The sequence below is a fragment of the Amphibalanus amphitrite genome, unplaced genomic scaffold, assembly GCF_019059575.1.
Source record: "Amphibalanus amphitrite isolate SeventyFive unplaced genomic scaffold, NRLGWU_Aamphi_draft 001379F_arrow, whole genome shotgun sequence".
Taxonomy (NCBI): domain Eukaryota; kingdom Metazoa; phylum Arthropoda; class Thecostraca; order Balanomorpha; family Balanidae; genus Amphibalanus; species Amphibalanus amphitrite.
Window position 1 is genome coordinate 154318 of NW_024882872.1, and position 21658 is coordinate 175975.

The 21658-nt window shown below is 52.7% G+C and overlaps 1 protein-coding gene across 1 annotated transcript; it reads left to right on the top strand.

Annotated features, from left to right (window-relative positions):
* Positions 1-3520: 3520 nt before the first annotated feature.
* LOC122372625 (patched domain-containing protein 3-like) lies at positions 3521-21353 on the top strand (the record flags this gene model as incomplete). Its single annotated transcript, XM_043350067.1, has 3 exons — positions 3521-3617; positions 12349-13043; positions 21003-21353. Coding segments are annotated over exons 2-3 (1019 nt in total), but the record flags the coding sequence as incomplete, so codon positions are not given.
* Between the last annotated feature and the right edge of the window lie 305 nt (positions 21354-21658).

Sequence of the window (21658 nt, forward strand, 5' to 3'; positions counted from 1 at the left end):
AACCACTTGACCGATTTGCATGCGGTAATTTTTGTAGGGTAGCTTCATTCCTTCTACCAAGTATTGGACTATTCCCGATGCATGTGGGTGACCCCTTATGCACGTGCCACGTGCAAGACGAAGAGGTGTCACTTTTGTAATAGTTGCAATATCTCGGTAACTACTGGGCCGATTGCGCTGAAAGTTGGCATGTAGGTAGGCACCCACTAGGCAATGCATATCCATGTGCCAGAGTTGGGGTGCTGCTGCACGTGCGCACGTGCAGGGGTCGATTCCAGATCTCGAGAACGGCTGGACCGATTGCGCTCGAATTTGGTACACGGTTACGGAGCAGTTAGTAGGGTGCCGTGCACAAGTCAGTTGGGACCCATTTTGCACGTGCGCACGTGCAGGGTGCCGCTCCCAGATCTCGAGAACGGCTGGGCCGATTGTGCTCAAATTTGGCACATCGCTAGAAACCGGTTAGTAAGGTGCCGTGCACAAGTCAGTTGGAGGTACTCCTCGAAATTTCGCACGTGCAAGGCCCACCCTCTCGCTCGCTCCGTTAGTCGCCCCAAAAGGCGTTATACTGGTTTCTAAGTTGCAACCATGGCACTGCTGCTTTGTGGTAAGCTATAGCTCACACTGCTTGACTTCAATAAATTAAACTTCTTTTGAGCATGATGCCGCCAACGACAATAAATGCTTAAAGTACCTATACGGTGGGATAAATTTGAAGCAGAAAAGTAGGCATTTTTGTTTGATTTCAAAACAGTTACCTATATGTGCCTAAGTGCAAGCTGCATAATCTTATGTACAGTCCACAGCAGAAGTAATGTGCGGTTTCAGTCATGGGTATGTTCTGCTTCTGAAGCTTAGGAACGATTAGCCAGACTACAATGAAACTTTGAATGTAGCTTATATGTATCGTCACCCTTGCAGCTGCAATTTTAGCTATTGACATCTTCTTTTCGATCACTCCGCATTAAACAATCGGCAGTAAAAGCCAATCGTTGAGATTGGTAAAACCCTACATTACTTTAGCGGTGGGCTGTACCTACCTTAATCACAGAGTGGAAGCCAAAATGTCTACGCTTTGTGTTAAATTCTAAGGGAATGCACTTCCCGCATGTTGCAAAGCATAGATATATCACACACCAGCAATTCATGATGCTGTATCAATTAATCTAAACTCATTTTGACAGTGATTTATGTGAGTTTGAATTTTTTTTTCATGTCACCTGCGAGCATATGAGCTCGTAAGTTACACACATACTTGGTGATAGCCTGAATCGAAAAAGCTGCGGGCGAGAAACTCACACAGCATGTTGAAAGATCCTCACTGCCTCTTGTTTGACAATGTGTCATCAATTAGCTGGTTATCAGTCCCAATCTGGTCCTATTATGCAATATGCATGCAACATCTTGTATGTGTTAAAAAGCTTATCGACTAACCGAACCTGCCATATCTGTACTGTCGCTGTTCCAAGTCATACGTTGATGTAACAACTCCGTGCAACGTCACCAGCCACGTCAGTTCAGTCATCACTGCAGGCATTATCACTGCGCGGCCGGTCCAAGGATGCAGCGTCGAGGCGCCTCGGCAGCGCAGCCGTACCGGAGGTTTTTGTCGGAGCTCGTGAGGAGTCGGCGAGGCGAGGAGAGTCTCTGGTGACCGCGGATCGGGCGCAGAGTGTCGTGCCCGCTCTCCGGTCACGTAGGCACGGCGGGTGGCGGTGTCACCTGCGCCGTGCTGAGCCCCGGCGCAGACGCACACTTCCTGGTTGTCCCCTATAGCCTCCGTCACCGTGTGTTCCATGTCATAGGTGGTGCTTGGTGATTAGCTATGGAAGATACAAAGGTCCCACGTGTATTGTTAACCATTTTTGGTGCAACATTCCTATATAGTTTGTGGGAGAGGCAGCTTTTTGGTTGCCGACTCGCAAACCATCGTGGTTATATGCATGGGCCATGGAACATCTTTTAAAGACAACTTGATTGTAAACCATAAATCTGAATTGTTCTTAGCACTGTTTTGAGAGACATGCTCAAACGTATAATCAAGTAAAGTAGCCGTACACTCGTAATAAATGTCCAAATTTCGTAAGAAAAAATTCGTGGGAGCGAGTTGCAGAAGGCTTAACCCGAAAGCTCCTCAGAATTATCAGGCCTTTTCTTACAAATTTTGGACATTAATTATGAGAGTACGGTCACTTTACTTGATTATAGACAAGGTAAACCATAAATAATAGATTTTAGGTCATGCAAATTTAAGGCTATCCTTTTCAGGTCTTCAGGCAAACTTACTGAGAACCACGATCAAACTCCGAGGCTGTTGATTAAGGTGAATGTGGATAACTAACTAGTTATAGGATGCCCGTTGATTTACTTTAGAAGTCCGATGGCGACGCTTTCGCTCTTTCCACCAAGGGAGAGGGGGGGAGCACATGGGGGAAAACGAATTAGTCAATTTTTAGCCGGATCTCGACAGTTAAATATTAATTGCTGCGGTCACGCACCTATGCCCTCGCGACATTGCTACAAGTAGGTATAGCTCACTGTCATCTTCCTTCATATACATGACGAATGGGTGCTATTAGCACCATCTAATTACCTTTTTCTAGCATGAACCATTTTCCTCACTATTGGCGTGAGCTATATTTAGCTATAAAACGAAGCTGAAACACCATATTACGTCCAAGAAAGAGCAGTAAATCCAGAAAGGTGAGCCTCAAATGGCTGCGTGTGAGGCCAGGAATGCACTGGGTATAGGTTAATCGGGAAGTGCGTTGAACCACTTTCTTAGAACCGTCTTGAAATCTCTTCTGAGCTCCCACTTGGAACGGAGATACTAATGCAAAGGATGAGCTATTTACGCGTGGGGAACTTAAATGCTTTTATATTTACGTTCGCAATTTCCTTGCCGGCGTTTAGTTTATTCTATTTTTGGTTAATTGATGCTTGGAGTGTAAATCATATCGATTTAGGTTTAATCAACCTGTTTACACTCATTTCACTTTTGACGTAGGTTTATGAGTAGTTAATCGATAATTTGTCACCAATACTCAAAGCAGCTTGGTTAGAGTGTGATACGCAAGAAATGGGAGATGGTGCTTTTCAAAGGCTCTATGGATTTGACCTGGGTCCTCGGTACAATTTCGTAAGCCTTCTAGATATAGGTAAATACCTAAAAATAAACTTAGAAGTAAACACCAACGGATGTCGAAACGTAAGCAAGAAAAAATAAACATACCTATTCAGGTATAGTGGCTCCCCATTTCGGCCAGTTTGACCCTCACCCCTACTTTTGTTGCGCAAGAAGTTGAACATTCAAAATACCTGGAAATTTTGATCGCGGGACCTGCTAGAACGTGACTCACACATCCTTCTCTCGTAGCCGGAGGTCCGACCCGGAAACCCCACCTTGCCCCTGCTCCTCCACCTCCTGCTCCTCCTCCTTCCAGCACCCTCTGGGCGCATGCGCGGCGGCGGCGGAGCGACTGTCGGCGCGCGAGGCGGTCGGCGCAGCGGCGGCGACGGCGTTCACTCGTCGAGTCGCGCCGATCACGGCAGCACGTGCCGCGCAGTGAGTGTCGCCTCTGCCGACCGCGCCTGCAGCAGACCGGACCTGCAGACAGGTAGGTGTCGACCTCTGAGCACGCAGAGCGGTGGGATATAACGGTGTGGGGTCGGTCGGCGCCGCGGACCGCTCGTCCCACCGCGGGGAGAGAGAGAGAGAGCGGGGCCAGCGACGGGCAGCTGGAGGAGCCGTTTTCATCACTCGCTTGCACAACTACTGACGAGGGAGCGGCGCCGCCATGCCGTGCAATTCTCCCGGCTGTGTGCCATGGGCAGCCCCTGAGGCCCTGTGGAGTCGGCAGGGCGGGTCCCGCTGACTCCGACTCGCACCAGGCGACTCCGACTCCAACGACTGAGTCTTAGATTTCTGCGTGAATCCACGGACGATTTTTAGGTGCCGCTCCAGCGATCCTGCCCACTGGTCCATTCACGGCTACGCTCCGGTGCCGCCGTTGGCTCACATATTTCGGCTGGAGCGGTCCGGCGCTCTCGACCCTGGTATTATCGAGGCCACTGGGCCGCCATTAAATACGGTGCCATTCGTTGGTAGGGTTCTAAGTTAGATCTTCACGTGTATGTTGGATTGTGGCAGAAATCTGATATTTCTACGCCCCGCATGGAACCGTTACTATTTTGCTTTGCCTGACATACCATGAGCCGCCTGTGAACTGGTCTGAAGCAGTTTGCTGTCGCATTAATTGTCGACATTTCCATACTGGCCGGCCATGTCGACCTCTGAGCTGCCGGCGCTCCGGCCCGGAGTTAGGTCGACCGGTCCAGCCGTCTGGTCTGAGATGTGGCGATCCGGCCACGGTCGCGCCCGGACTTCGGACCGGCCAATTACGCTGCCGTGTGGGGCAATCCGTCACCTTGGCGGGGACCGCAGCACCGGGCGGCCAGGACGGCGGCGGCGGCGCACGGCTCCGAGCTGACCGGTCGGCCGCCTTTCGCTCTCGCCGCAGAGGGGTCACGGGCCCACGGCGCGGAGCCAGCCGGCGCCGAGAGCGCTCCGAAAGCCGCCGGGAACCGGCGCTACCGCCCCCACCGGTCGCGAGCGGCCACCCGCACCACGGCGCTGCGCCGAGCAGAGGAGAAATCGTGCCTGCTCGTGAGGCAGAGTCGCACGAGCGGCCCGCTCGGGCGAGCTCAGACGGTCCGGCGGCCACGGTCACCCGAGCGGGCTCCGCTCGACCGGCACGTGGAGCCTGCCCCGTGCTCAGTGCGCCGAGCGATCGGCATTTGATGACCCTTTGTGGCGCTGGGTCGCGGGGTTCGCGGCGGATTACAAACACCTGAGGCTCTGGGGTACATAGCCAACCCATCCCCTAAAACACCGGTCTCATTGTATGTAACCCAGATCATCTTAAACGCCCTTCAGTGTTCCCCAAGTACTGGCTACCCGATCTCCAAAGATCGAATCCAACACGATCTCGGTAAACTGCTCGGATCCAGTATCACCAGAGATTTCCATGCTACCTGCGCCGATGCCGGCCGGCGGTCTATTCGTAGCGCACTTAGCATGCATGGTCTCCTGGCCCGCGCGCCGCTGAGCCGCCTCGGCGCGCCGCGCCCGGCGACTCCGACTGTAAATAGGTCAGTAACTTGCCGCCGGTGAGGCCCGCCCGCCAGCGCTCGCGCGCCGCAGCCGCGCCCGCCGCGCTGTGGGTTTTGGCGGCGGCTGAGGCTGATCGATCTGACGAGGGTGGACCCTGGCCTTGCTGAATTTGAATCGAGCACCGGCTGCTGCCATGTGTAAACGGCGCGGGTTGGTTGTGTCGTCTTCAAGTTGGTCAGGGTCTTTGCGTTGGCCGGCGCAGAGGCGGAGGAAGAAACCGAGAGTGGGGAGGCTGCCGAGACGGTACTGAGAGAGGCATGAAGGATGGAATAATAACAATATCAGGGGAATTTTTTACTGGTAACACCTTGAGCCATTTGTGATATATTTAACTGGCTAAAGCCGCCATGACTTCCAGAGCGGCGCCAGAGTAAGACGGGTGTTTCTAAATCGGTGACACAGGACAGACCCCGCAGCCAGGGGCGCCGCACAGCTCCCAGTCGAGCTCTGTTCCGGTGGCTGAGTGTGGACTGCATGTTGCAACGGCGTCAGTTATGTCAGCGGTCGGCGGCGCTGGCCCTGGCCGGCCCGTGCCCACGGCTGGCGGGGCCTGGGGCGGCGCTGGCCACACCTCGAGCGCAGGGCGTGGTGGGCGCACCGGTACCAACCGCCGCGGGACGAGGCGCCCGGTCTGGCACCCAGAACCAGCCGCACACGCTCAATTCCGCCACCTAAGGTCAAACGTCGCTTATCGCAATACGCAACTCCCGCCGCCGGCGTTATTTTCGCCGCGCCTTTCGGCCGTCTGTCACACCCACCGCGTCGAGCTCTATCTGCCGTCGGTCTCGACGGTAACGCACGTCGGACGTGACGCGTACCGGCCATGATATGTCACGTCACGATGCGCGGTGTGTAGTGGTGATACGAGGCGTCACCAGTCACCAAGGATCACCGGAGCATCAGCACTTGCGTCATGGCTAGCTGTTTGCCAATCGGCCCCAGTCCTGACACAGCTGACGTCACTGGAGCTCACACCGTAAACAGCCAATCACTGGACGCAATGTCGGCGCCAGTGACGTAGAAATGGCGATGACAAAAGGATGGTGCTGGGCGACAGCTTTGTTCAGACTTTCGGCGACCGTTCCCGTTCTGCACGGCGGGTGGCCATCAATCTTACAGAGCCGCCACCAGCACCGTTTAGAGTGTCATGTAGTGAAACGATTGCATGAAATACACGTGCGCCACGCGGCCCTACACGCTGAGACAAGGCCGCATGTGTTGGGGACATCGCATGTAAGAGAGGTGCAGAATCAGACGCTATTTCACAACTCCTCATGGGGCGCATTTGATTACCAGCGCAGAGGCGAGTCCAGCTGCTCGGATCACGAAGGCCTCCCTCATCTATTTGTTGTACGAGAGATCAGGTTTGGCAGGGCGTTGATTTTGAACGGCCAGTCTCATAAGTTATGGCATCAAACAAAACGCATTCCCAAACTTTGAACGTACAATGGATAAGTCATTTTGCTCTATCTCGTGCTCCCAGACTCTTATACCGACTACCATAGCGCTCTATGACCCTCTTCTTGGACCAAGTCCTCAATAACGGGACTCATATCTCCCAGAGCTTCCACAACAAGATCAGCCGATGTAAGTGGGCCACCACAGCTCAGGACATCTGATAATCCAGGCCCATATCTGCAGAAACACGAGAAATGCGTACGCACTGGCGTGGTGCTCAGATTATAAGTTGAACTTGTTGTTGCGTTGACCCACTGGCCCTAATGGCCTCAGGTGCAGGATATCATCTAAACCCAGTTGGAATGAAGCACATAACAGATATCGAATTTCGGGACGAAGGACCGTTATTTATCTGTTGACTGTCGGGAGCTTCTCGCTGGCTAAATCTCGTAAGGTAGGTATATCCATGGCCGGGATGCGAAAATTCGTTTCAGCCGCCTTCGGCCGTGCTTTGCAGACCTTAGGACACAAGTCCCAGTGACCCAGTCGAGAGGCGTTCGTCAGCAGACGCACGGTTTGTCGAGAAAGCGCCAGTCACTGTCTCCATTGTCGGCCTCTCACAGACTCTCTTCAGCCGCCACGCTGTGGACCGTTACGCAGCTTCATGAGCGCTGGATCAAAATAACTACGCCGCCATGGATCAACGCTCGCGCCTCACTGAGGCTTTTTAGTGTTGTCATAATAGGCGAGCGCCGTACAGCCGTAGAAATCTTTGACAGATGCCCAAAGTGGGCGTCAAAGCTCCCAGCAGGTGGATGAGGCTTGTTCTACATCGCTCGCGGATGTATGCGTCTTTTACTGATATTCGAGGATGGCCTGGCGCGCACCCACTGGTCAATTAAACGGGGGAATCTAGTCACAGTTTCGCACACCCACCAGTTCAATCATTGACAAAGGTCATCATAAGTGATTATACCTAAATCCATTTACTCCATAATTTATAAATTCTTGCTAAACGATCTTATTGTATGCAACGAAGCTTTCCAAGTCAAGCAAAATGGGCGTTAGGCACAGCGCTACGGCTGTGAACATTAGAGGATATAAAAGCCAATATGCATTGCACTTTCACCCAGCAGGTGCTGTTCGGATCATGACGATACATTTCAGCATTTCGAGGACCGCTTCATTTCAAGAGGAATGGAAACATGGACATGGAGAACCCTGTTAAAATAAAACCAGCATGTGAATGGCAACTTTATCCATCGGCTTTATTGCTTTCAGTTGTGATAGCCTTGCGAGTAAAAATAACGGATGAGGCTGCGCTTATAATAAGCATTTAATTTAAGAATGAACTGGAAGATAAAATACGCTGAGTCTAGTGACCATGGAAATGATATGCTCAAAATTGTTCGTTTTCAGCAATGCAATGGATAAATCCTCCCCTTTGATATGAAGTCTATCTCAGAGATCAAACATTACATTGCATAGCCTTGAAGGCTGCTGCGACAGACCGATTTAAATGTTGAGAAAGCGTTTAATATTTTAAGAACCAGCCCTGCAAGGGCCTTTAGTTTCGATTACGACAGGGAACATTTTCATGCAGCTGCAATAGGTATCTTTCTCACAGGACTGGTTACGATCGCCTGAAGCTCGTGTTTATGCCAAGGCAAAGTACTGCTTAGTTATGTTTATCTAGCTTATGTTACACCATAGAGTAGACTATACTGATGTGGAGAAGTGAACGACTACACACATAGGTACAATAATATCCATGCCTTTTCTTTTTTTGTGTTGTCTTAATCATGTCGATAATCTTATTTGAACAGTACCCAGACGCATGTTACCACACCCTTACAATTACTGGGTTAACGTGCGACATTCGCCCCGTTTTAATTAGGAGCATTCCTCCAACTATTGTCCAGCGTTAGGCGAAAGTGAAAACGGGATTACCGGTATCTGTCAAGATTGCTTTCATTTCGTTCACATCTCCGTTCTCCAGTGGCGACAATGACCGGACGTGCGTCCAGCAGCCTGCCGTCCCATTGAATAAAACCTACCCGTCATCGTCGCCATTTAATGCCGGTCACTGCCCCCCTCACGTGTGCTCTCGGTTCCCGGTTCCCCGCCCCCTCCGGCGACCCCCCCCCCCCCAGACAGTTACTCAACATCTCGGAAGTCACGACTGGAGCCCCCCCCTTCCCACACCTTTCGATACACTCTCTCCTCGGAATTTCGCTTACGCACGCTGTCAGCTCCGGTTCGCACCTCGAGTGTCTGCTGGAGGGGCGGAACCAAATCGCCTCCGGTGTATTCTGTCTTGAATGCCCAATGAACAGTGAAGGTGGGTACCGATGACTGCTCACCAACTGAAGTGGTGGAAGTAAACGACCTTTGGGAGTCTTCTTCAGTACGTGCTCACTGCTCATATCACGTCTGGCTCCATTAAGTTTGACAACTCACTCAATGTCCCTATTGATTTCAATGTATCCAAGTGGTTGTAGCAGATTAGTTTTAGACAGGAAACGTATTGACTTCCGTCGGGAACAGCCTGTAATTTACACGAATCAACTTAGCTTGTGTCACTCTAAGATGCATTCGTCCGTCCGTGGCAATGTCAAAGAGCCGAATGGGTTGGCTAGTTTTTTTTTTTTCTACGACTCTGAACTGCGGATCGTATGACGCCAGTTGCTGGCTTCACGGGCACCATTGAGTAATCGGCCAAAGGCAGACGGTATATGAAATCCATGTCACTCCATTGTTCTGGGCAGATTTGTCTCGATTTGGCATGGACACAACGGCAAAAACTGCGTAGCTGCGGTGGGTGGTCCCTGTTCTTCGCAGACTTGGCGAGCCCCTACGACTGAGAGTGAATTTCAACAAACGGTTACGTAAAAAGTGTGCATGCATAATATATGTACCTGTGCGTAGGTCGATTTCCTAAGATGAATACTTACGAGGTACATGCATCACGCGAATACCTTACTAAAGGGTACATTGCACAATGCAATTTTCCGGAACCCATCCAACTCCTGAGCGGACGTCGGTGACGGACCGGATGGTGATACAACACCGGCGTACCCTGCAGGTATGTCAAGGCCAGGCAGCATCGGACGGCGACGGGGCACCTTACCAGGTGTCACGTGACACCGAGTAGCTGCATCCTGCCGCCTCAGGCGAGGGTCACGTGGCGTGATGCATCGGTCACGTGACACGTCACGCCAGGCGCCTCCGGCCTTTGATGTCACTCTTGCTCCCGAAGCCGTGACCTCGAAAGGGTTGCGAGTCGATCAGCCGAACAGTGGACAAGCCGCAAATGCGGGGGTCCGGGGGAGGTCTGCAAGAACTCTGCGAGGGGTCTTCAAAGAGACTCCGAGGGCCACCGGACAAGCCGATCGCGCCTGCACGTCCACCTACCGTCACCCACCCTCCCCGCCCCGGTCCTTTCTATATCATCGCCACCCGACCGTATACGCACCGGACGTTGCTCAACACTGCCGCCGTTTCACACTGCGCCCCGGCCCTCAGACGACGAACCGATAGACTGGCGTCAGAACTGATCAGTATGCGTCCTACCAACGCGTCGGATCTGAACTGGGCCTTGGTTGGAAGTGAGTCCCGACGGCGACACGCGTATGTGGACCGTTACGTCAGAAATGGTGAGGGCTGAGGGAGAGGTGTTACGTCAGGTGGTAGCTGCTGCCCCGCGGCGAACCACGCTACGAGATTGCTCGTATGAGGCACGTGGGAGAGAGAGGGCGAGAGAGAGAGAGAGAGAGAGAGAGAGAGAGAGAGAGAGAGAGAGAGAGAGAGAGAGAGAGAGGGAGAGAGAGAGAGAGAAGTAAAATAGAAAGAACAGCAGGTGAAGCGTCCAAGAGCTTGGAGGAACCTATGATGTGGCAACAAAAGTACGTACTACCAGAATGCACTCGTTTTGGCACTTGGCACATTCATGTGAGCCAGTCCATGATGCGTCGCCAGGACGAGAACAATACAGAAGCCGATCGAGGCAGACCAGTGTTCCAGTTGTTCGGCCGAGTGCGTCGAGCACTGTCGCCCTTCAGCCCATCCAGTTCCGGTACCGTGAGCAGTGAGCACTTTCTCAGAACACGACTCGGTAGCCAGGTGGCGCGACAGACACCGGGATGATGTTCAGGGGAAGCTGAGGCATCAGCTGTGCAGCAGACCCCTTCTCTTCCCTTTCGCTTAACGGAGAACGTCTTTCTTGGCACGAGTGGTCTTCGTGCTGTGATGAAACGCACTCAGTGAGTTTTGGTTTTCCATGCGTTGTTATGAAGCATTATGTGGTGCATACTGGCAATCCTGCTGGCCGTACCCCAGAGGCATGTCGACTGACTTTCGCTCTGACTCACATCCACCACCATGGGTCGGATTGTGGGACCGTCTGGCGGCCAGTGACGCATGGGAGGTCCGAACGGCCTGAGGGCAGTCCCTTCACGGCCCACCGACCACCCAGCCTGTTTGTGTCACGCTTATGGTAGAGAAAAGAAGCCGAAATTAGGTTGGAGGTTCCACGATGTCCGTAGCATCCTGTGTAACGCCACTATCCCTGCAGCGGTAGCGATGGCGCTGGCGTCGAACGCACGCAACGACCATGGGAGCTCGAGCGGCGCCAGTTTCACCCCCTTGGCGCCGCGCAGTCTGGCCCTCTTGCAGCGGTGGTGCTTGACTAATTGCCGCCTGATCTCGTGGGTGATTACCTCCCAGCAGGCTGGCAGTTTGAAGGAAGGGCACCCGGGGCAGGCACGCCCCTAAGACTTGGAATAAGTCAGCTAAACCAGCCCTGGGGCTATTCCGAGAGCCGTGCAGCGGGAGCCTGGGAGGTCCTTTTCTCGGCTCGCCGGACGATGAAGTCCTTGGGCGGCGCCTGCAGCGGGCCACGCAGCATCCGACATCTGGCATTCCACGCACGTGCATGCGATGTGGGTGAACCTTGAAGCGGCGGCGGGCGGCGGCGGCGGCGGCGGTGCGGGGACAGGGCTCGAAGGTCTGGCCGAACAGCGAGTCTGGCCTTGGCCAGTCGGGGCCGGCGCGGCCCGATCGGCGACCGGGCGTCTGCAGCCGGCGGCCCGGCCGGCCGGTCATTAGTCGGGTACGCCGGTCGCCGCCGCCGGCGCCGTCTCGATGCGACCGGCCCTCGCGCGAGGGCCGGTCGTGAGACGGCGCGAGGGCGACGGGTCGGTGACGGCCGCCGCCTCGCCAGGTCGGCCGAGAGGCGGCGTAAGACGAGTGGCTCTCAGTTCAGGAGGGCCATTTCTCATGGCGCCCTTCACCGCTGGGTGTCAGCACCTGGGCGCGCCCAGCGGCGCCCCCCAGGCACCCATGGGCGATGATAGACGGTGCTGCTGAGACGTACACACGTAGGCGCGCCCACATAACGGCACCCTACACAGCTGGCAGTGTGATTTGATGGATGGGTAAAACGCTGAGTGAGGGAAGTTGGTGGTATTTCGACTCGTTCGGTCGAACCCCGGAAACATTTTCGGTCAATGCTGCGTGCATTACAAATCTCACATGTAGGTAATTAATTCCAGTCATGGTATGCACTTGTAACGTATGCCAAGATGAACCACCTTCCTCTGATGAAAAGCTCCCCGTGCACGGTATGATCAGGCCTTAATTATATAAAGACTAATGACAATGCAAAGCCGACCGTTTATTCTGGCCCTCGCTCTTTGATGAGTCCTAAACACCGCCTGTGCTAGCTTCGTCCTCACCAGCTTCCGGCCTGTTCTGACTTGCACCTATCTGTCCTGCAGGCGCTCGAGGCCCACTCTGCCGTCACCATGAAGTGCAGCGACAAATTCAAGATCGTGGACAGGCTGCTGACCAACTGGTTCAAAAAGCTCGGCCACAAGGTCGGCGAACATCCGAGCTACTTCATCATCATTCCGTTCTTCTTGACGCTGCTGGCCGCCACCGGGTCGCAGCGCATCTACTACGAGGATGACCCCGAGTACCTGTTTTCGCCGGTCACCGGACGCGCCAAGCAGGAGCGCGCCATCGTCAAGGAGTTCTTCCCGGATAACTTCACGCGCTTCAACCCCAGCCGGATGACCGACCTGGGGAAGTTCGTGCGCCTGCTCATCACCGCCACTGACGACGGCACGCTCATACGACCGGAGGTGTTTGACGAGATTGTCCGCCTGGACTCGATCGTGTCCAACGTCACGATTAGCAACGGCGAGCGCGACTGGACGTTCGAGGACCTGTGCGCCCGCTGGGAGGGCAAGTGTCTGGGGAACCCGATCGTGAAGCTGGCACCGTACGTGCCCGATGTCGTGAGCGGGAAGCTCAACCTGACGTACCCGATCTGGTTCAGTGATAACTATGACATCTTTGTGTTCCCCGCGTCCCTGGGATCTCCTGTGGTGAGCGGCGAACATCTGCAAGAAGTGCCGGCCCTCCAGCTGCTCTACTGGGCTTCTAACCACACCGACTTCGACGTCAATGTGTAAGTACTTCTATCGGTAAAGCACAATGATAACATCTACACAATACACAAACACGTTTGCCATTTCAGCTCGTCATGGCACTAGTAATCAACATTTTCCCTTTAAGGTCATTTGGTCCTCCTCTACATATGATCCAACACCTCTGCTCAAACCTAATCAATACAGGTCATGTCTCTGTCGAATGTCCTTGCAGTTGCTGTCAATATACATGAAGCAGGATGGCACCTCTGCACCTCTGGTCTGCTCACGGCACCTCTGCTCATGAAACTTCCAACGTTCTTGGAATTCCCGTCAGCCAACCACACTTCCCATCGTCCATCCCGAAACATGAAGGCGTACCGTAGTCTGCCGTTAGGCTGGCGTAGGTAACTGTTCTCCGGTTGCGGTGGACAACAGCACAGCTGGTATTTACCACACAGCGGGCCCAAGTTCCGACAAACACGCACATGTTTGTCGTTTGGGGAGACGTCATGCGTGACAGTCCCTAGCAACCACAGTCCTTCAGATGCTCGGCTCAAGCTCTTGTTCTAGGTTAATACCAAGCAGTGGTTGCTGTGGCCTCTCAATGTCGTTTGTTGGGATGGTGCATGCCTTCTGAATAATTTATTACCTGCCTTGATGAGGTCTCTGTACGCTTCCGGGTGACGTGCTGGGGTATATGCCAATGCTTAAGCCCATAAGCAGCGCTAAGCCCCCGTCGCTTAATAGCCATATTATCAGATTGTGCCGAATTCCATATTGCTCAGTTATCACGGCATCGTCATCACGACATTTACTGTGAATTCGTGACTGGTTTCGGGGAATTCAGGGAGTTTCGGCCCGGATCAATGGAGATGGGGAAGGAAATGTAATGGGTCTGTAGATTAGTGACAGGATTAAAGCCCTCAGTGGTGCCATGTCAGAGACATAATGGACTGGGCGGCACCTGGTCTGACGGTCGGTGTTCAATTGGCTCAGTGCCAATCTATGGTCACGCGATGTGGTTAGGGGCAGGGGGAGCGGGAGGTCGCTTGTGGTAGTCTTTGGTTTACCACGCTCTCGAATTGGAGCAAGAGCACACCCATATTTAAACGTGAGTAATGCCACAGGTATACAAGTCAGAATTCCGTGAAAGTCGCCAGGTAAAATTATCAGCAGAATCAAAAGCTTGAAATAAAATGCAATCAGTGCAGCAGGACAGCAAAATTAGCTTCCGGTTTTCGATTCGCAAACTAATAGGATATCTCGGAGCTGGACCGATGGCACCCGCAGCCGAGCAGTTGTCTCTCTGTGTGTTAGTTGGCGTCCGTCTGTACCGTTTTGCGGCCGGGCCTGTGAAGCGAACCGTTTACATTCACCCCATATGGCGCAACGCGGCGGGCCGAGCCAAGGTCCCCGCCGGCGGCGGGCGCGCGGCGCCTGGCAGGTAGGCTGGCCCGCACCGGCCGGCCGCCGTACTACGGCCAGACCGGTGCTCGGGAGGATGACTGAATCGGCCTAAAGATGACTCAGAGCCAGGCTTCGTGTTGCGTGATACTCGTAAAATAACCGAGCCTTTTGTAGCCTGACCCAGTGACAGAGCTGCCTATATGCTGTCGTCCATAAAAAGGAATTAAAACGTTGGCAAATATGATGCGTCTGAACCGGTATGGCATCTCTTGCTTCACGAATACATCAGCTGATCTTCCAAGGTGAAGCTGTCAACTACTGGTTCATGTTTCCCGACAGCCACCTGCTTACCAATGTTTCCGTCCTGTCAATCCTGCAACATTGTAAATTTGCCTTCAAGGACGACCACTGAAAGCGAAACCAGACCGGGCAACAAGCGAAAGTGGGCGAAATCGTTGCTCAGTGGATACGCGCGTTGACATTCACGTTCCTATAGTAATCCCTTCACACAGACAAGCGCCCGCACGGTCCTGCAGCTAGATCCGAAAGCGGCCTAACCAGAGTGACGCTTTTTATCAGTCCCTCGCGTCTCTCAATACAGCGACAAGCGCGGAACACATCTACTCGTGGCTGATTTTTATCTGTCAAATGCGTGTTCTGTCGAAACTTGACCGGCAGCAAGGCGTGGTATTGACCGAACGAAAAGCAAGCCAAATGCTGGAAAGAAGCTCAGAGCTTAGATGTTGCCAGTCCAGCCTTGCCCAACGACAGCTTTCCTAATACTTCGACCCATGGTTTAACTCTAGTTGGACATTGATCTTTGTCGGCATTTAAGCTTAAGACTCAAGTTTAATTAAGCATAGCTGATGTCATCAAGTAGCAAAATGAAAAAAAGCTTGTTAGCTACAAATGTTGGACTTAACGGCTTGCGCTGAAAACGGACCGGGGAGCGCCCAGTCCTAAAATTTAACAAGTGAAGGTGTCGTGTACCGTTCGTTCCACATTTTTATCGGTGTTCAACTCCACCAATTTAGCGCTAATTGCACTGCCAGCGCCCAACGGTCGGTTGACTTAGCAGGTCCAGGTGTGACATTAAATAGTTCTACGATATCAAACAGAATAGAATATGTATGCGCTGGGCTACATTCTCAGTTCTCATATCAAGCGACTTTTTATCCATACGTGCGGTGTTGGAGAAAACTAATGATGGCGCTTATGCAACACACGGCGCACAAATTCTTAGTTGTCTTGTTCGCTATGCGTTTCTTTCAAAATTACCGAAATTGTCTATGATAATTCGGGAGTGAAATTTGCGCACTTCTCCCATTCTGATCTGCTTGCAACTTCCACTTCCTTTTTCATACGAAGCAATTTGTTTTATTTTGTTTAAGGCGTCATCAATTTACGTGTTTAATTACAACAATATGACCATGAATGCTTTGTCTGCTGCGAGACGGTACATGTTTGTGGAGAAGCAGTATGTTGCATGTAATGCTTCAGCTAGCTAATAAGGCTTCCCGAGCGATTGACAATTGAGACATCAGCCGCTTTACTGGTGTAATAAGCCTAATCCGATCAGCTTTTCCACTATTAAGCATATTAAGCATTTAATAATCCCAAGCAGTTCCAACGAAAGCCTGTTCTTTGACGTTTTTCGTCACTCACCTTCAGCCCAAGTCGTTTAAGCTGTTTAAACCAATTCCCGTTGGACAGGACTCGCGTTTTGGCTCATAGCCGGCACTATAATAGGTATCATATACCACAGTCTGGTTCGGTCCATAGCTTTGGTCTTACTGCAGGCAGGTACGTGACATTTAGCCTGTCCCAACCTGGACTGTCCGGTAGCTAGTCGTTACATAACCCTCCCCACGTGAGACTGGGCCCAGGGAAACACGGCTCGACACAATAATACCTCGTCTATATTTCAGTCCAGTGGCTCGATAGTCGTGACGGTTAGCCAGTTGAACAGCTTCGGAAACTCAGCCGGCTGCGAGGCTGTCCATTCACGTTGCCATGGTGATATGGTCGAGTGTCGTACGTCACCATGACGACTGTATGTGAACACGATCAAGAACAGATCAAAGGGTCGCTTCGTGGTAAACATCGATTGCGTGGATTATATAAAAAGTCGGCGACGCAGCTCAGGACGCCTGACACTGCCCAGACTACAGAAACTACCATAGATACCAGCCTTCAGCAACATTCGATGCGTATTCAGCTCGGCGACGCTCCAGCGCGCTATTCGTGAAATTCAAAAACATTGCGAAAAACCTGGAGAGGAAAGACATCGCATTACCATAGCCCTGGTTAACCCGCGCCCTGGTGGGGGGGGGGGTGTTTGAACACCCCCTTGTGGTTTTTGGTACACCTTATCATACATCAATTCTACACATGTTGTGAAAATTTCAGACCAAGGTCATTCAAGGTCAGGTCACCAGGTCACTTGACGTGACCTCACCTCATAAAAAGTTTCAATGTCTGTCATAGCTACACCGAGTGACCGATCGCTTTGAAACTTTCAGCGATTGCTAAGAGCAATAGCATGTACAAAATGTATATCTCAGAATTTTGATATCGATGGCCTAAGGTCAGGTCAATTTTGCGACCTCCCCATTATAAGTCAATGGGAGAAAATTGAAATGCGCCTCTTTTGGACGAAAGACATTATAAACACTCCCAAACACTGAATTACAAGCAGTTTAGACACACTGAACATGAAAATGGTGTCCGTGACCCCTGTTTATGCCCTGAGGTCATCTTAAGTCACGAATGGTATTTAACAGTTTTTCGCAAATAACTTTTGATAGAGGCACGCTAGAGCGATGAAAACGCCTTAGATGTGTTCAGCTCGACGATACGGATCGACTGATATGCAACATGACCCTTTCCGGTCAGGTCATGACCTTGACCTGAGGTCAAATTTTCAAGTTGACCTTTCAAGGTCAAGTTATGGTTCATTCGATGCGTCTTGACGAGAGGAACACGATGCCGGTAAAAGTAAGCTCGTACAAGGCTTGGGTCAAAAGTTATTGCAGAAAAATTGTTTCCGAAAAAATCGGCTATTTTTGCAGTTTTTGCCCCCTGCAGGCAAAACGTTGACGTTAGGTCAAATCTGAGAGAATTACTCAGAAAGGGCGTTAATAGGGCTATCGAATGCGCTTTTCCGCGCAGTGGCGGCGGAAGGTATTCTAGGATAGGGGTGCAAACGATATTGAAGCGCCCCTTCCCGCTGGGCGCCCCTTACCATATACACGGTTGTAGTAACACAAACAGTGAACATCAACACCAACGGGCGCCCCATTGAAATGAATACCGCCCTTCAACACTGGCAGACGCCCCAGTGGAATGAATGCCGCCCCACAATGCCGATGGCCGTCCCTGCACTGGAAAATCAGTTTCGCCCCTATACAGGCGCCCATAGAAGTTTGCAGAGTGCTATTCCTGCAGTCATAATCATCTCCCCAGAAAAAAAACGCAAAATACGCCCTAGCACTAGGGGTGTAACCGCCCATACGGACAGTGCAATTTTACAGGCCCCAATCTCGGACCTCCCTTAACATTCATATGTTGTAAACGGCAAACCGCCCCCGATAAATGTTACACAAACTAATTTCCTCTCGCATATCGGCCATCAGGCGCCCCTTTTTGTCGCATGGAGCCTGCAACGCTAGAAGACCTTATATGTTCGTGTTGGCGTTCGGAGGCTATCGCCTTCAAAGACGTCTCCATAAATGTTTCTTTTTCGTCCCACACACAGGCGCCCCTCTTTCGCATGCAGGCGCCCCTCTTCCGCATGGCGCGCTTCTCGAGTGGCTGCGCCCTCCTAGCCTTTATCGCCTGGCATGATTATATTCGACAGGGTCGGCAGCATCTGCCTTTGTTTCAGATAAGGATGCCCTCCACTCTTCAGCATATCAAAAGATAATTTTCCCAGGTCATTGCCACCGTCTTCGTGTCACAAGTGCCTTTATCAGTTGCGGTGTCGCACTGCTCAGCTTTATGGCTGCCGCACCTCACTTCCCATGCCTCCTCTACAGATTTTCGAGGCGCCCCTTTCCATAGCTTTAGGGTGCAGCTGCCCCCCTTGCCCCCCTGCTTCCGCCGCCACTGTTTCCGCGGCGCTGTAGCTCTATTGGTTCCCGAGTTAAGCGTTGGCTTCTTGGAAATTGTCGACATTCGACCTGGAAATCGGCGAAATTTTGCCTTCAATGACCTCTGGTGACCTGACCTTTGACCTGACCAAAAAATTGACCGAAGTGATTTCCTCATTATTTTTGACGCTCTTTCGAACGCCGCCTTCCGCGTATCGCTACGTGGCCCGGGAGCCGAGTTAGAAGGGGGGGGGGGGGTGTTCAAACACCCCCCCCCCCCAGCAGGGCGTGGAAATCCAGGACCCCCAGCCGGGCGCGGGTTAACTCAGTCTTCTTCGTGTCAAAAATATGCGCTTTTTGTACCTAGAACACTGCGTTACGTCTTTTAACCGCAACAACAAAGATAAACTAACTATAGACACGTATAAGACCCGATCATTAGTCATAATTTAGCATAAACAGACGCCTGCTTGGTATCAACACCTCACAAACAGCCAAACCCCGTACCCTCCGCAAGGTATTGTGCGCTGTTGAAGCTCATTCGTAGGCGTTGCATTGCAAGGAATGCTAGCGGCTCTCGCGTTGGAATCCGCGACACGCGCTTTTTGTCACGTGCTGCCTATAAAGAGGCACTCGCGGCCACCGTTCGTCGTCTACAAATGGGCCGCGTTGCGCTCCTCGCTACACCGCTGCGCCGCGCCTGCACGGCTTTGAGAGATGAATCAAAGAGCGCAGCGGAACTCAGGCCAGGGCGGCCGGACGCAGCGGGACCCTGACCTGACCGGGCGCCGCGCCGGATGGAGCCAGTTGCGCCATCCAGGTCTCTCTTCGATCACCAGATACCCGGACTCGCACGTGTCCGTGTCCGTGTCCGCGTCTGAGTCCGTGTCCGGTGTGGACCCCGTGACCTGGAGCGGGATGACCCACCGGCGAAATCAGCTCCGGTTTCCTGCGTGCCCGGAAGGTGTGATGATGCAGGGGCTATCCCGACGCAACGAAATAACCATCAACCGCCAACGCCGTTGCACCATCGCAATACGTAACGGGCCGGATGTGAGTGACCGCACAGGCTGTCGTCGGTGCCCGCGAGTTTCACTTTCGTCTGTCGTCATGGCAACCGTCCGGAGGCAGCACAACAGACGCCTCTCGCACGCCGCGTATCCGGCTCTCGCTGATGAATAGACTCCCTCTCTCGGTCTCCCTTCACTCTCCCTCTGTCCGTGCAGCGGTCATTCACCAGTCTGGGAAAACCCAACAATCGGTGGGAATTCCCCGACCTGGGAAGATGAGTTTAACGATCACGTTCCGGGTTCTTCGCTTTGTGTTGTTTATCTCGCTCTCCCCCTTCGTCGTCTATTTCCCTCCCTTCCCTCGCTGGCTCCGTTGTGTGCCCTCTGATTAGGACCCCGCCTCCTCCCGGATGCGTTGCGTTAGCCCGGTTCCCGGTGTTGCCCGCTGCGCCCGAACCGCCCCCGTCTCAGAATACCGTGTCAAGGTAGCGGACCCACCAACCCGCAGTCCTGTTTCCTGTGACGTGGTAGACGACAGGACACGGGGCTCCGGCGCGGGACAACGCCGGCACGTCGGCTGTAGTGCCGCGCGGCGCTCGCAGGGGGCGGGATAAACCTTCCAGGGCGGATGAGAGACAGCGGGAGATTAATAGTGTCCTGAGAATGGGTCATGGGAACTCTGTGCTAATGAAGGGAACAGCTTCGCGTCGAAACATGGTGTGATGAATTACTGAACGTTTTACGATCCCATTCAGGACCTGAGATAAGGATTTTGGGCGTGATTGTCAGCCAACCAAGTGCATTTATTCTTAGTGGTCGCGTCGGGGCCATCAGGGCCATATTGTTCCGACAGGAATACCTTGAGGGGTACGCGATAAGCTCATTGCTACTTTACATATGAGACGCGAACCACCCACTCTAGCATTAGCCGCTGGGCTTCCCAGCCTCGAACACTCGAGCTGGGTACGCGCGTCAGCACTTTGCATCTGCATCACGGACGGCCGTGTACTGCGACACGGTACATGAAAACTCCGTGCTGGGACGCGAGCACTTCGGCGCTGGCTTAGTGCAGCTCAGCACCTCGTATAGGTCCGGGTGCAAAGTTCCACACGGCAAGGTCTTTCGAGCCGTGACGATCACGTAGTTACTGCCGGGAGGTCTCAGCAATCACCGTGTGACTAAACAAAGCACCAGGTGCCGACATTCTTCGTGGCGATAAAATTTTGCTGATGGGCAGTTTTATTTGTGCTGACGTGGTCAGATCATGTCAGAATAATTCTGGAAAGCTAACTGCAAGTTCCTTGGTAAAACACTGTTGCCGCCTCTTACGTCCTATACCTATGCTTTGGCGGTAATGTAACGTAAGCTGTCCCGTGTTCATATCAAGCATGTACATTCCATATAACACAAATAATGATTATCCTTTTATCGCTACCCGCTTATTAGCTCATGATGTAACCAATCTAACGCTCGCCCCTCCTTCCCCCAGCTCGCTGCAATGGGAGACCGAAGTCCTGCGTGTGCTCGAGGAGCACATCCATACGTTCAGGCACATCCGGATCGCTCGGTTCCGCTCTCAGACTCTGCAGACAGAGCTGGAGGATAACACCATCTCCATCATGCCGTTCATGTTCGCCACCGTGGCCATCATGGTCATTTTCTGCATCGTGACGTCGATGATGGGTGACTGTGTGCGCTCCAAGCCTCTGGTCGGTCTGCTCGGAGTGGTGAGCGCCACCCTGGCCACCGGCACCGCGTTCGGCCTGCTCATGTACTGCGGACTGCCCTTCATCGGCATCAACCTGGCGGCGCCCTTCCTCATGCTCGGTGAGTACCCGAGGTACAGGTCTCGCGAGATTAAGAGGTAGGTTTTGCACTTTTACATTTCCGGTTATATCTCAGAAACTAATCGATCTACGATGAAGCCATTTTACACGATCATGGCCGGCTTGTTACCCAACGAGTCGATTGCATCTTCAACGCTTAAAAGCTTAAGACGACGAAGATATAGCCTGAAGTACACTAAATTTTCTAGGTGCAAAACCTACCGCTAAAACCCGCGAGACCTGTACACGACGTACCCGATGAGTGCTAGTTAGTCCCAGATACACGCCGTACGTACATACCTGATGAATACCCAGTAAC